The sequence below is a fragment of the Agrilus planipennis genome, unplaced genomic scaffold, assembly GCF_000699045.2.
Source record: "Agrilus planipennis isolate EAB-ADULT unplaced genomic scaffold, Apla_2.0 scaffold209, whole genome shotgun sequence".
NCBI lineage: Eukaryota > Metazoa > Arthropoda > Insecta > Coleoptera > Buprestidae > Agrilus > Agrilus planipennis.
This window is the reverse complement of record NW_020439069.1, coordinates 328253-344815: the sequence shown is the minus strand read 5'-3', so window position 1 is coordinate 344815 and position 16563 is coordinate 328253. Positions and strand designations below refer to the sequence as shown.

Below are 16563 nucleotides of genomic sequence, written 5' to 3'. Positions count from 1 at the left end.
ACTCCATTAATTGTACATTTATTTATAATTCTTATGACAAAAATTTGTTAAAATTTTAGTATTCAAAACTTTATTATGCTCCTCTAATAAAGTGTTTTTTCTTGTTCTAAACAAGTAGAGTTATACATACAATTAGTTTATCTGAGAGATTTTTAGCTACAAAAATTGATTTGATTAATTTATTTCTATAAAATCCATGTGTACTAGTGGTAGATTCTATTAGCAATTAGTGAACCCTTTGAGAAATTTTGCTTGCGGTAAGGTAGGTCATAATTGTGTATTGCGTGACAAACGGTCTTCTTGAAGCCATTTCCTGAACCCTTCCATGTATGGAGAATGCTAATCACCAACCTTCGGATTTGCATACGATACTTTACCGCATGCAAACAAATTTAGGAATTTACGGAAAACGCTGATAGATGTTCGGATAACAAATAACAACGGTAATTGAATGTCGTTGAAAGGAGTTTACATTCCTTGACTGTATCTACGATTATAGTATAATTTAATAATAACAGTCAATGGGCGCAAGATCGGGGGAGTAAGGAGGGTGTGGAATCGGNATAATTGAATAGAGGATAATATAATAATAACGGTCGATCATACAATTGTTGTCTGCAAACGACTATATTCATCGTCATAGAGTTGTCAGTCCTAAGACTGATTTTGCACGCATCTCCACTCTTTCCTTCGCATTTCCCTGAAAATCTCACATCCTTAACTATTTCCGAACAGTAATCTAATATAAGTCTACCTCTACCTCTCCCCTTAATTCCTGCTTCTACTTCTAATATGTCTCTGACTAACCCTTCATGTCTCAGAAAGTGTCTTACTAATCTATTTCGCCTACATATTTCTTATCGGCTTCCATAAAGTCCTCTGTTGGCTTGTTCATTCTAATATCTCTTCCTATCTAATCATTTCTATCCAAGGTATGCTCATCATAAATTCCGTCACATTTATTAAAAAAAAAATTAGCATTAAACTAGGAATAAGCAAATTAGATCGAGAAATAATAAAATATAATAAAAATAAAAGATATCGAATTCTAAGTTTGTGACAGTGAACTAACGGGGATTTGATTTAAGTACTCCATTAAATGTACATTTATTTAAAATTCTTATGCTCCTCTAATAAAGTGTTTTTTCTTGTAAAATACCACAAATAGCGCGGTAAACCCCATCTGTAGTACGATGCTACATTTTAGGATTACGTATGCTCCAACAAGGTCCATTTATATATATGGATATCTACTTGCTGAAACGGATCCCGGCGTAGCTAATCTTAAAGTGACAGGCACGTTACCATAATCGAATAAAATATTTTGAAGTGGTCTGTATTCTGTCGAAACTGCCAGGCTCGGATCGGGATTTCGATCTTTTTGGATCTCATCAGCGCGGCGTAGACAGCTCCGACAGAACACAGACCAACTTTTAACTGATGTCTTAACAGCCTGTTAGCATCGTACTGCTGATGGCGTTTACCGCGCCATTTGTGGCATTTTCTAAAACGCACTGTTAAGACAGCAGGTAAAAGTTGGTCTGTGTTCTGTCGAAGCTGTCTGCTACGCACTGATGAGATCCAAAAAGATCGAAATCGCGATCCGCGTCTGGCAGTTTCGACAGAATGCAGACCACTTCGAATTATTTTATTTGTTTTTTCTTATACTAAACAAGTAGAGTTATATATACAATTACTTTATCTCAGAGCTTTTTAGCTACAAAATTTGATTAATTTATTTCTATAAAATGCATGTGTACTAGTGGTAGATTCTATTAGCAATCAGTGAACCCTTTGAGAAATTTTGCTTGCGGTAAGGTAGGTCATAATTGTGTATTGCGTGACAAACGGTCTTCTTGAAGCCATTTCCTGAACCCTTCCATGTATGGAGAATGCTAATCACCAACCTTCGGATTTGCATACGATACTTTACCGCATGCAAACAAATTTAGGAATTTACGGAAAACTCTGATAGATTTTCCGATAACAAATAACAACGGTAATTGAATGTCGTCGAAAGGAGTTTACATTCCTTGACTGTATCTACGATTATAGTATAATTTAATAATAACAGTCAATGGGCGCAAGATCGGGGGAGTAAGGAGGGTGTGGAATCGGATGGCAGAGCGCCTTTAGTGAATGAGCGTTGTCATGTTGCAAAATTATTAGCGTTAGGTTGCCTTTAACATGAGGCCAGAGGAGTTTTAGCGACAATGCTCTGCTACAAACCTGGGGGCAACCGAAGAGTCTAAAAAACATTTGGGTGTTTCATCCCCAATAGCCACATTGTTGCTGGGGGGGGGGTAGTTTCCCCGTACTACGCTGGAGAGTAGGGCGGATGGCGCGTATCAGCTTCTCTTTAGAAATCGTGGGTATGGATGGGTGGTGGTAGGGGGTAAGAAAGATAAGGGTGTAGCAAGCAGGGCCAGATTAAGATATTATTAAACTCATAGGTAGTGCAAGTATCAGGGCCCCCCTTTGGTTAAATAGGTTGGTACAGTTTGCACTTTATATTCTGAAAAAACTTTAGTGATACAAAAAATGTTGATATTAAATAAAATAAAGGAATGGGGGTGTAAGTAAACCAAAAAAATGATTAATCATCAAAAGTATATTAAGTGAGTTTTCCAACTTTTTGGTTAATCTTCTTGTAATAAATTGATGGATGTTATGGTCAGACGGTTAACAGTTATAGCAATAAAATTTATAGGAATTTCTGGAACGTTATTTAAAAGAAACTCGATGTATTAGGTATCGAAATTAACAATAAAATGGAATGTAGTTATAAATACATTAAAATAGACTGAGCTTGCATTAAAACAATTGAGTCTTGCATGTTATAAAGCGAAAAAAAGGTAAGCATTTGTCGAAAAAAACTAAAAAATGTCCAAGAAATAAACAAAATTAACTTAAAATCATTGTCAGATGAAAATGATGAGCATCAAATTTGATTTGTTAATGGACCCTTATACGGCAATGGGCTCATAGGCAGTTGCCTATTTTGCCTAATGGATAATCCGGAACTGGTAGCAGGCAAAGTAAAAGCTGTCAACACAATATGAGCGCGTGCTGTCATAGTAAAGCAACAGATTGGCGTACATTTTGCTGGTCTTTCGGATGACGGAAAACGGCTGGCGAGAGCCAAACGTAAAGATGTGTGCTTAATGCTGACGCCGAGACTTTTCCGGAGTGATAGATGAACCTGTTACGGGGGAACTTTAATCACACCTGGGAAAAGAACGACCGGAAGATTGCTACTCCGTTAAGAAATTTTTAGTAAGGGAGAAAGTGAGAAAGTGAACCTTGTCGTTAGAAAACGATCCTGATACTTTCTAAAAATAAAACAGTGAAAAATTGACTAGTGAAATAAAAAGTTGCTGACGAATCACAATAAATTAGTGATATTCAAAGCATCAACATACATAAAAAGAGCTTGTCTGTACAAGCAAAAATATGCTATGATAGGAGAAAACGTTTATTTCTTTTAGCAAATAATATTCCGTTTAAAAATGCATGTTTATATTATCGAGATTTTGTTGTATCTACTTAAGGTCAGATGATTAACTAACTGTTTTAATGTACATACCTATTATTCTCGTCGCCATTTTATGAAATGAGTGGCAACAAACCTATGTAGTTTCTGAATTATTTTGTCTATAATCTAGGAATTCTTTTCTGGATTGTTAAACTAATAAAATTCACTCATTAGGGTTCTATATCATCATCATCATCATCATCATAAGGTAGTCAATCTTGAGATTGTTTGGACACGTACCTCCACTATTTTCTATCCCGGACTAACCTTTGCTTTTCCCTAAAACTAGAACATCCCGCATCCTTAACTGTTTGTGAACATAGTTATCTAATATAGCTTTACCTCTAGCCCTCTTAATTCTTATTTTTACTTTAAATGGGTGTGTTCCGAAATATAACCCAGCATTACGGGCTAGTGCTGATGACGTCATGAATGGACGCGATATTGTACTGGTGAGATAAGTGTCACGTAGTAAACTTGTTTTTATTGTAAGGAACTTTAATAACTTTTGGAGAAAAATTGTTATTAACGACCACAAATAATATTCTCAATTTGGCGTCAATTAGGCGTTAACGCACTGGCCAGTATATTTCGGAACGAAGCAACAGTATGTCATCGATTCATGACGTCATCAGCATTGTCCAGTATGCTGGGTTATATTTTGAAACACATCCAAGATATCTTTGACTATACTTTCATGCCTGAGGAGGTGTCCGCCTATTTCTTATTAACATCCATAGAGTCTTCTGTTCTCATATTTCTTCTAATACCTATTCATTTCTAATCTTCTCTATCTACGGTAGCCTCTTCATTCGCCGGTAACATTTCGAACGCTTCTAACGTTTTCTTTACCGCCCCGCCCATACCGTCTATATTTCGCACCCGTACAGCGCTGCGCTCCAGACATGCACCTTTAACAATCTTTTGGAATTTCTAAATTAACTGTTCGCAAGCACAGAAGTGACTTTTCTTGTTGAAGGAAACTCGACTCTGCGTTATGTTTCATATCTCTACTGCTCCGGCCATCGTGACTTATGTGACTTCTTAGATATTGAAAATCAACCAATTCTTCTAATATTTCTATATGCACCAATGGAAATTTATTGTTTTGGTTACACTATCAGTTTGTTGGCCTGTGTAAGAAAGGGACATGTAATTTACATTAGTACTACAGTAGAACCTTGTTAACTTAAACCTCGATAACGTAATAACCTCTATAAATTTATAAAATTTTGTGTTCCCTTCCCTTCGGAGTCCAAAACCTCTATTACTTAAAATAAAAACCCTCTATAACTTAAACGAATAATTTGGGCATCGCACCTCAGTAAGCAGTGAAAAGTGGTTTAAATGGGGAGAAAGTCTTCTATGTAAAAGACGAAGAATTGCTGAATTTCCTAATTTAGAAAAATGCTTATTTACATGGTTTAGACAGTGTAGAAATATGTAAAAATATTAGTGTTAGTGGACCTATGCTAAAGGAAAAAGCTGAAGAGTTTGCTAAGTCATTGGAAATCCATAATTTTAAAGCTTAAACTTAAACCCTTAATAAGAAAAAACCTCAATAACTCAAATTATCTTACGTTTGCCTTGGTATTTATCTTATCGAGGTTCTACTGTATTATAGTTTTGTCAAAAAAGAATAAACTATTTTAAGAAGCTAAACTGGAATAAAAATATATTGACAAACAGTTACAGAAAATAGTGTGAAATTATTACTTTTATTTATTTTAGGTCGATGTATTTAGTTTAAAGGTATTTCAGTTTTCTAAGTCTTCCAAGTAATAGGACAGCAATAACTGAACAAAATATGCATCAAATTTCATTTTCTGTAATGATGCTCTTCATATGACTTATTCTGTTCTCTGAAATTTATTTAGCTTTTATTAAGTTCATTATTTTGAAAAGATTGAAAATTCCACTTTAAATTACTGCATAGCGAGGCAGCCTGCCCTTTTAGATAATATTTAGAACCTTTTTGTTTTGTACTACAGTACTTTGCTGAATATGTTCTTTTAGAAATTTATTGGCAGTCCATTTATAAATATAAATTCTATAAGAAAATGCTACTGTACATAATTCCCGAGTATAAGACACAACTAATATTTGCAGAGGAAGGATAATAATGACAGAATGTTTTTTATTTTAATTTTAATTTTAGATTAAATATTTTTAGGTTTGTTGATACCTATGTATTGCCATTGGCGTAAGATTTATTGAGGGATATAAAAAAATCAGCGATAGTACTTACTATGTGCTTAGTGGATTGCGAGTTTTTTATTCTTTATGCCTAATAGAATTATTTTTCAATAAATACATAAATAATTTAAAATCACACGGTGACAAGTACATTTGAAAAGCTATATAAGAATTATAAACGAAATATTTTTATTTAGTTATTTATTATATAACTTTGTTGCTTTTATGTTTACGTATATAAGTATCAAGTTGTCTCTCGAAGAGCATTTGAAATAAAAATGACAATAAAAAATTTATTTACTCTCAACTAGCTTAATTGCTATATATATATATATCTGTTACCGGAAATGTATAAAATGTAGGATTTCTTAGGAATTATATACAATTCCGGTGCTATTTATCAAATCTATAAAATATTGTTCCATTATACGCACATATTGTCAGAAATGTATACATTTCCTGGGAATTGTATGAAATTCCGATATTGTACTAGGAAATGTATAAAACTAATACTTTATGTGAATAAAATGAATAAAACACGTTGGTAGCCTTAGAATCAGAGTTATCTATGTTTATGCGGTTCTAGTGCGATCGCCTAATGTATATGCATTGGTGAATTATTGTTTGGTTAGGTTAGGCTTGAAGATTTATATGTATTACTGATGTTATTGTATGGTTATTAGGTAGATTTATGCCAGACTGAAGTTTCTTTATTAAAGTCCCTTACCTATTGGGCTGATATGTCGGAATAATGTTTTCAAAAAGTATGCTTCATTATGATCTCCGCGCCTAACAATATATATGAAAAAGATCAACATTATCACCTCTAAAAGATACTAAAAATTCAAGGTCTAATATAATTTATTTCACACATTTCCGGGTAATTTTAGGAATTATATACATTTCCTAGGAATTGAATACAACAATGGATTTTATACATTTCCGGTAAAATATAAAAGTATCCAGTTGCCTCTAGAAAGCCGACTGAAATAGAAAAGACGATAACAAATTTATTTTCTCTCAACTTCTTTGATTTCTAAAATACTTATATATCCACAAAGGGATGAAATGAATTATTGCCAGTTGTTACCATTGCGTTAAATTCGGTGCAGTTTTCTAAGAACAAGAGAAATATTCAATAGTAAAATTTTTTCCAGTGAAAAAAGGAGGAAGTGCCATGTCTTCACTCGTTTTTTCATGAAAGTGTAGCTTTAACCTAGCAAGGCATAGTATAATGTCATTCTAATTACTTGTATGCGGGGTGTCTTCTACATCCTGCTGCTTTAGCTCTGAGAGTTGGAGCGAAGTTTTGTTGCATGTCTAAGAAAATTCCCTTGATACGCCGGTGACGTTTCACGTTTCAAAGAAATTTAATTTTCTGAAGTGGCTCGTTTCCTTTGCGAAAGGTTACAGTTGCCGCGGATGTTGGAAAGGTAAAACTGGAAGATACGTACCTACAGACGACGTTGCTCTTGTTAAACAATAAACAATACGGGCAACGTTGTGCTTGACACGGCAAAATTAATTCCAGACCCCTGTACCTAGTCTAGATACATATAATTTCACCAGATGCTCCGATAATTTAAACCTTTCATTAGAGATTATTCATTGAAGACGAAACGCTTGTATAATAAGCGATGGTTTATCGTAACGTAGTAAGACGAGAGGCAAGGTGTGCCCTCTTAAACTATATTTTAAGCACCTGCTGCAGCCTTCCTCGCAACCCTTTATTTAATGTCTTGCATATTTAAAAGCGTAAGTTAGCGCAACTTTGTCTTATAATTTTCTGATGGTGCTTCATATTTGAAAAAATGTGTTACGTCAAAAAGATCAAGGGGGACAGCTTTAATTTGTCTCTGACGACTGTTGGAGGTTTAGTTTTTCATTTAAATTATAGTTGCAACAGAAACTAAAAATCAGTATCAACAAACTATGATAAATACTGTAATGTTCGTGGGTTTAACAAAATTAACTTCTAAGACTGATAACGACAAAAACTATTTATTTACACTAATTACTTATTAAAGAACTCAAAAACACTATTAAATTATTACTAAACTTAGGTTATGAATTATTCTATTTATTTACACTATCGTTGATATACCACTATTCACTGCGCTATTTATTTCACTGCTATCACTGTCAATTTATTTCTGGATTTACTTCTGCAACGATGAATTTATTTCTCCTCTCTCGGCGATCGTCCCTTCCTTTAAATAGTCTTTTGTTTACTTTCGGGAACCTTCTCGAAACATCCGGATAGTTTATTTTTTTCTTTGAACTGTTTAACTGCTTTCTCAGAACGCAGGAACGACACACAGATTTACAAGTACGGCGCACATGAAGAAAGACGCCCGCGGCTAGTCGGCGAATCGATAAGGCGTTCACGCACACGTGTGCCCGATCGCACACAAACACACTCGCGCTAGCTACAATACTAAGATGAAGAAAATCGGATTGATTCAGAAATGTTTTATTGAAATCACTCGAAGATACTCATGAAAATGTCATAAAAAGAAAGCGAAATATACATACAGTGTTGTCAATGTAATAATTGAGAATCATAGTTTATTAATATGGTTCAGCAAGACTTAACATCTTCGTCATTTGTCAATGGTGCATAATTAATGTATTGTAAAATTTCTTAAGACGGCTTACGGCAGAAATTGGTACCATTTCGTAAGAACATTTAATTGAAGGGCATATTGTTTATGTCGTTATTGAATTATTTATTGCTTGTTGGATGGATTTTGTTAATTTCGCATCCCCCGAGCAAACTCAAGGAACGTTTCTGTGATAAAGGACTGCGAGAATCGTATAAATAAAAAGTTAGATATATTTCTTCGGCATTTATTACCTGAAAAGAAACAATTTAAGCATAACGACATTAAAATGAATTGTCTTTTTTTGTTTAATAATTCGATTCCGATGTAACTTTGGTAAGCTGTTGAGTATAAAGAATGAAGAAATACTCATTTTTATACCTATACATACTATTGGTAAGATAGAACGGTATCGACACCCCAGCGGTATTAGTAAGTGTAAGCGAGCAGGCGGTTTAGGTCTCATTATTTAAAAAAAATTCTCCGTCGACATTTTCTGCGGGACAAATAAGAGAAAAATAGCAGAAATGTATATATTTTTGGGAAAAAAATTTACAGCTTCTATTACACATTAATCGCGATTACAGGATTGTAGAGGAATAGTTACCAATTTGAAAAATTGCACTATGACCATTTTTGGCCGATTTTCCGCCGTTCTCATAAAATATTTTTCTTTCACATTTTCGTGATTAATGCAAAAAATTATTTCTGCATAAAACCTTTTACCATAGTTAAGGACCCATAATAGCTACGATTTAAACCTAGAAGCAAATGTTGGTGACAGTTAGTATCCCTGTAATTAAATGTTATTAAAAATTATTACTTTTTATGTATTTTTTTTTAAAAGTTATCTATGAATCGATTTTAATATACCTCTCAGTTTTTTCGTCTTGCTTCCGAATATTTTTTGTTTCGCATCATCAACCACAAAAAATGGGTTTACAAAGGTTTTTGAATTTTTTTCACATAAAACCTGAGAATTTTTTTTTTTCTCCAAAAGTATATCTATACTCTTATTTCTACTATTTTACTTTTAATTGTACCGCAAAAAATGTCGACGGATATGAAAGTAGTTTTTTAAAAATTAATGCGTCCGTTATGCCGTCGCGCACATCTACACACATGAATTTTAATGGTATTCAATTGCAAATTTGAATGAGTGCACTCATTACCCTTTATTACTCTCCAAGTACTAACTCCCTTTATTTGTTTGCGTGAACTGATAGTAAGTAAAGTGCTAAAGATACACGCTGTTATATTTCATTTCTTCTCAATTCAGTCAACAAGTTTTACTTACTATTTAATTTCACTTGTTCTGATAGAATATTAAGTAATAATAGTTACCTATCGGGTATTTGTAACTAATTTTAAAACAAAACCATAGGGTGGAAGTCTACTGGAAACGCTGCTTCTCACAGCTTCAGTACAGTAATTTTAGCTGTAAATTGAACGAACTTTCAAAAGGTTACATTAAATTTATAACCAGTTGTTACTCACATAAAAAGTAATTGGTTAAAGACCTTTTTAATTTTTTATATCCCAACCAGATTAAACCAAACTCGCTGACTTAGGTGTATGACATTACTATGTCAGTTCTATCTAGTAATATTCTTATTGGACATTGCAGTTTTAATAACATATGGAGAACTTTCATATGGTTTAGTTTGATTTTTAAATATTGGATGAGTTCCATACATAAATATAATATATATTAATATCGCTTAGATAAGGGATCCAAGTAGGTAGGTACTACGAAATACAAAAGTAGGTAAATGCGGCAATAATAATACTTAAGTTTAAAATTTATTTAAATCAGGAGAGGTTATACTGTGGTTGGTCACTTGCTTAAACATTTTAACAATAAATATATGGTGTTCAGATGAGGTTAGCCTTCTAAGGGCTCGTATTGCACTTATATCTACCGTACTTTTCAATTTACTGTATGGACCATGTACATCGAACCCGTTTGTTTAAAACTATCTTAATCTATTTTGGAAAACTTGCAAACTGTCTTTGAATTATGTGAGCTGTCTTTTAATTATGTGAGCTATCTCAGAAACGAAAAACTACAACTTAAATTAACTTGAATATGTAAAGTGTTGGAGTCCCTTCCTAAATATTATGTATGGCAAGCTTCATTGGTTATTACAAATGGGGGTGGTTCTGGTAGACACAATAGTCTAAGATTTTACTATTTGACCCATTTTCGAGTGAAAATTTAAACATTTATGGGACAATAAAATTAAACGCTTTGAGTCCGTGATGGACCTGCACGTCACAATACATGACTTTATGACAGAATTATTGCTGTTAACCCTTGCCAATTTGTGTACACATTTAATTTTAATTTATTACAGTGCCATTCATAACACTATTTTTACGCACGAAAAAGCAGACATTAAAAGAACTGAATTTTGAGTGAAACGAATTGATGAATAGGACTCGAACATGTGGATTAGAATAAACTACTAGGTAGGCAGTTGGTTCCATAATATTTTATTTAATAACTGTCTAATCACGGCACTCATGGTCGAAATTCAATTAATTGTGTCTAAGGGAGAAAAATAATTGGATCGGTCGCGAAAAATTTTATTGAGATCAAGTTCCATGAACTTTCCGAGAAATCGAGATCGAGAATTCTTGGACAAAAATTCTAATCATCACACAAATAGGTAGCAGATAAGCCTTATGTATAACATAAGAAAATAAATTGTTGAAAAGGTTGTTAAAGTTGTGAAAATTCGAAAAAAACGTGACATAAGTTTGGTAATTTAATTGCTGAAAACGAAAGGTAATTTGATTTTATTTGTAAGATAAAATTCCACAGTCGATTTAACGAACATTAATTTTGCTGGTATAAATACAAAATTGCATGACATTTAATCCTATATTTACATAAAGATTTTGCAAAAATGGAAAACAATGTTCTTCGGGTGTATTTGTTATGCGTTTTACTTTCGATTGTTGGTTCCAATTGCGTATTTACACCTATAACTGGAGGAAGTCCATGCATCAGGGAGATAAGTAAGTATATAGATTTTACTTTTATAAGTAGAAAAATTGTTTATTCTAAAGATTGAATTTAATAATTTTTAAAAATTAAAATTAAATTTTTTATCAAGAAATGCCAAAAAATAAAAATGAATACCTACGGTTAATATTCAGAAACAAAAAGAAAATGTCACAAATGCCCGTTACTTAAAGATATTGCTAGAACAATATGGAAATTCAATTATTAAACGAATTAAAATATGGTTGAGAATATTGATAGAATTACGAAAAAAATTGGTTTTGTTTTTAGAGGAGTGTAACAGACCATATGAAGAATGTCAATGCGGGAGTGCATGCCAAGTTAAATGTTCAAATCTTGGAAAACCGTGTGACATCATAAATATTGCTTGCAACAATATGTGTTACTGCATCGCTGGCTTTGCTAGAAACGAACGAGGGGCTTGCATTCCTCAGAGTTTATGTTCTAATTGCTATTTCCGTTACTTTTTCCGGTATCATTCTCATGTCTGGCAAAAATAAATAAACACATGAGATGTTATTTATTGTATTTTATTCAACCAATTCAACATGGACGATCACATAAAAACTAATTTTTTCTATTCCTCGGGAACAGTATTGTTTTTCTGGATAAAAGATACTCTATGTCCTTTTGTGTACCCTTGACAATGCGTGTACAAAATTTCATGATGATCGGTTGAGTAGTTAAGGCGTGAAATGGTAACAAACTGACAAACAAACTAACATTGGCATTTAAACCTATAAGCTAGGATGCGGTAAATGATGTCTGATGGTACGATTGGTAAGACATTAATTCTCCGAAAGCTTATACAGTCTAAAATGATAAAAAGTATTTTCGTACAGGTTTGGATTCAAGAAAAATTATGTTAAGATTATTACATTCTCTAAATTTTACCTGATTGAGGGTTTACTGATTATTTAATCCGAATCACGATGCCTTTTTCGGTTGGGGATTGAGGCAAAAGTTTGTCTATTTACTTAAAGTTTACTATTATCCAAGTAGTTACATGATTGTGTCCATAGTTGGGACGTTCAAAATTGGCATAATCAGCTACAAAACTGTCGAATTTATTTTCTTCTATCAACTAACTAACTAGACCGGGCATACTCGGCTCTTTTGACTCCTCAGGTATAGCCATGGAACTCCTCATTGCTCCTGCGAATGCGAGTGAGATTATTCTTTCCTTTTTTTATCTCATCCATTTAGTAGGTGAGTCCCCTCTTCCATAGCCGAATCCAATAGTATTCCGACCGTAGTCTGGCATGCTACCCCTGAGCTGCGGGATGATCATTAGAAAATTTTCGTAGGTAATGTTTAAGTTACGAGAGAGGCTTCGCTCGTCTACAGGGTGGAGGTGCTTTATATGGGAGCGGAAGGGAGAAGAAAAAGAGAAAGCAATAAGGGTCATTACTGTTTACTCTCTCGTACTCATTGAAGGGTATGGAGTGACCCAAACCAACCTCAGGTAGTAGCTCCAACGAAGTTTTCCCGGCTCTGATTTTACTCACGACATAGAAAAGAGATGCCAGGTAGAAATAGCAGCGGTCGCTAATAAACAAAGGGAGTAACATTACACTAATTGATGTGTAACAGAAAGAGATGCAAATAAGCAGAATTTGAGCATATTGCCAGCATCGGACTATAAATAAAGTTCAACATTCTCAGGAATTTCGGAAAGTAAAGACGCTTCTTTAAGGATATAATTCCAACCAGGCGTTTATAAAGCCGATCCTGATCTTTAACGTAGCTAAACAATCTCTAACCTATGCACTGCTTACTGTTATTCGGTTGTTTCTTTTGTCTTTGTCTGTACTACTCATGAAGCATTTCCTAACCTAACAAGGGCGTGTTTAATACTCAGCAAATGACTACAATCCTAAAAGGAAAAAAGAATGAAGATGCATCTATTCTTGCAGATAAATTTACTGTGCACTCCGCCAATTTTGATCGTCTCACCTATACAACTAACGAAAAAAAACTGGTTTTAACTACTAAAGTTTAACAAGTATCAGACTACAAAACTGGACAGATGTAATAGGTAATTCCCTGACCAAGGCAACATCTGCTGTAAACAAAACAATCATGTTGCAAGTGCGTATAACCTTAATAACTTAATATTTAATCATTGTTAGGATCTTAAACGGTAATTCACATTATATATTTAATTTAAACAACAACAATGTATGAGTAAATGTTGAGGGTGTATAAAAAGAAAATTTTGTCTTGTATAAGTCAGTTGTTGTACAAGCTGCAAAAAGGTAAAGTCGTAAACATGGTTCGAGTTTCCACAATTCTTTTCATTGTCATCTTTGCTCTTGTGCATTATGGTTCAGCCACGAAGAAAACACCACGTAAGTACTCCTGTTTTTCTTTTAACAATTATTGTATTGTGTAACATATATTGTCTGGTAAAAATTGATACTTCACATATCGTCACATCTAAAAAATCAAATTAAATTTGCTTTCCACAATACCATATGAAACACATTACGAAACTCAGTACTGGTTAATAAAATATAACTGTGAAAATTTATTTAATTTTTATTNAGTTTTCAATAATATAAAAATTAATATTTTTAGAAATAAATTTAATTTTAAACTGATACACTTGGATGGTGCTTTTACTTCAGTTTTTAATTAATCGCCTTACTATCGAATTATTGTAGCCAGATTTTCCGCTTAGTAAAAGAATTTCATCAGAGCAAATTCTATATAAGTACGTCTAAGAAAATCATCAAAATAAAAACAGAATAACGTTCTCAAATTCGGGATGGAAACATTTCATTATCAAAAAATAACTGTGAAATCATTAGCCAAACTATAACTGTTTACTTTATTTTTGAAATATCGGGTTAATAAATTAAATGAAATATAATAAAATATTGCAAGATTCCAAATAGCACAAAAAAAAATTAATTCAATTATCTTTTGGTCCGGTCAAAAAGACTAAAACTTAGTTTTAGAAATCACCTTCCCTCATTTGGTTCACCATCAGGTTATTATCAGTCTTATAAAAGATATTGTCTGGCCTTTTGCATAGAGAATTTTTTTTCTGAATAATGCTTGGCATTCGGGATTGATGACCATGGTCTCTTTCTAAATAGGCACATATTATAAATTCAAAATTATTACCAGTGAAAAAGTTTGAAACATTTAAAAGCTTTATTATGTAATTAAAAATATTCTACAAATGCTCTCCTAAAAAACAAGAAGTTAATAATAGTTTACGTTTCGAATTATCGCATTAACATTAATTAAAACTTTGAGATTTAACACCCTGAAACTTACTTCCTTCCTTTTAGTAATAGAAGTTTGGTGGAATCGTCTTTTAGGTACAATTAATATCTAGAATCTATGGTTGACCTATGCCTCATTATTTACGAGCCAGCTTGTATATTTTAAAATTATGACATCCTGAAATACGACAAACTAATTTTGAGTAATTAATTTATCGCCTTGAAAAGGGATTGCATACTATTAATTACTATACGAATTTTATAGGAAAATTGTCTTAAATCTAATAATTAAACAAAACACCGGAACCAAAGTTTTCAATAATATAAAAATTAATATTTTTAGAAATAAATTTAATTTTAAACTGATACACTTGGATGGTGCTTTTACTTCAGTTTTTAATTAATCGCCTTACTATCGAATTATTGTAGCCAGATTTTCCGCTTAGTAAAAGAATTTCATCAGAGCAAATTCTATATAAGTACGTCTAAGAAAATCATCAAAATAAAAACAGAATAACGTTCTCAAATTCGGGATGGAAACATTTCATTATCAAAAAATAACTGTGAAATCATTAGCCAAACTATAACTGTTTACTTTATTTTTGAAATATCGGGTTAATAAATTAAATGGGATTGAGGCAAAAGTTTGTCTATTTACTTAAAGTTTACTATTATCCAAGTAGTTACATGATTGTGTCCATAGTTCGGACGTTCAAAATTGGCATAATCAGCTACAAAACTGTCGCATTTATTTTCTTCTATCAACTAACTAACTAGACCGGGCATACTCGGCTCTTTTGACTCCTCAGGTATAGCCATGGAACTCCTCATTGCTCCTGCGAATGCGAGTGAGATTATTCTTTCCTTTTTTTATCTCATCCATTTAGTAGGTGAGTCCCCTCTTCCATAGCCGAATCCAATAGTATTCCGACCGTAGTCTGGCATGCTACCCCTGAGCTGCGGGATGATCATTAGAAAATTTTCGTAGGTAATGTTTAAGTTACGAGAGAGGCTTCGCTCGTCTACAGGGTGGAGGTGCTTTATATGGGAGCGGAAGGGAGAAGAAAAAGAGAAAGCAATAAGGGTCATTACTGTTTACTCTCTCGTACTCATTGAAGGGTATGGAGTGACCCAAACCAACCTCAGGTAGTAGCTCCAACGAAGTTTTCCCGGCTCTGATTTTACTCACGACATAGAAAAGAGATGCCAGGTAGAAATAGCAGCGGTCGCTAATAAACAAAGGGAGTAACATTACACTAATTGATGTGTAACAGAAAGAGATGCAAATAAGCAGAATTTGAGCATATTGCCAGCATCGGACTATAAATAAAGTTCAACATTCTCAGGAATTTCGGAAAGTAAAGACGCTTCTTTAAGGATATAATTCCAACCAGGCGTTTATAAAGCCGATCCTGATCTTTAACGTAGCTAAACAATCTCTAACCTATGCACTGCTTACTGTTATTCGGTTGTTTCTTTTGTCTTTGTCTGTACTACTCATGAAGCATTTCCTAACCTAACAAGGGCGTGTTTAATACTCAGCAAATGACTACAATCCTAAAAGGAAAAAAGAATGAAGATGCATCTATTCTTGCAGATAAATTTACTGTGCACTCCGCCAATTTTGATCGTCTCACCTATACAACTAACGAAAAAAAACTGGTTTTAACTACTAAAGTTTAACAAGTATCAGACTACAAAACTGGACAGATGTAATAGGTAATTCCCTGACCAAGGCAACATCTGCTGTAAACAAAACAATCATGTTGCAAGTGCGTATAACCTTAATAACTTAATATTTAATCATTATTAGGATCTTAAACGGTAATTCACATTATATATTTAATTTAAACAACAACAATGTATGAGTAAATGTTGAGGGTGTATAAAAAGAAAATTTTGTCTTGTATAAGTCAGTTGTTGTACAAGCTGCAAAAAGGTAAAGTCGTAAACATGGTTCGA

At 33.2% G+C, this 16563-nt stretch overlaps 1 protein-coding gene across 1 annotated transcript in view; it reads left to right on the top strand.

Moving 5' to 3' along the window:
* Positions 1 to 11217: 11217 nt before the first annotated feature.
* LOC108738156 (von Willebrand factor) overlaps positions 11218 to 16563 on the top strand; it is a 7496-nt gene continuing 2150 nt past the window's right edge. The window contains exons 1-3 of the mRNA XM_018471418.1: positions 11218 to 11358; positions 11636 to 11861; positions 13565 to 13716. Of these exons, the coding sequence (XP_018326920.1) occupies positions 11247 to 11358; positions 11636 to 11861; positions 13565 to 13716 (490 nt within the window). The 5' untranslated portion in view covers positions 11218 to 11246. The remainder of the gene's footprint in view (positions 11359 to 11635; positions 11862 to 13564; positions 13717 to 16563) is intronic.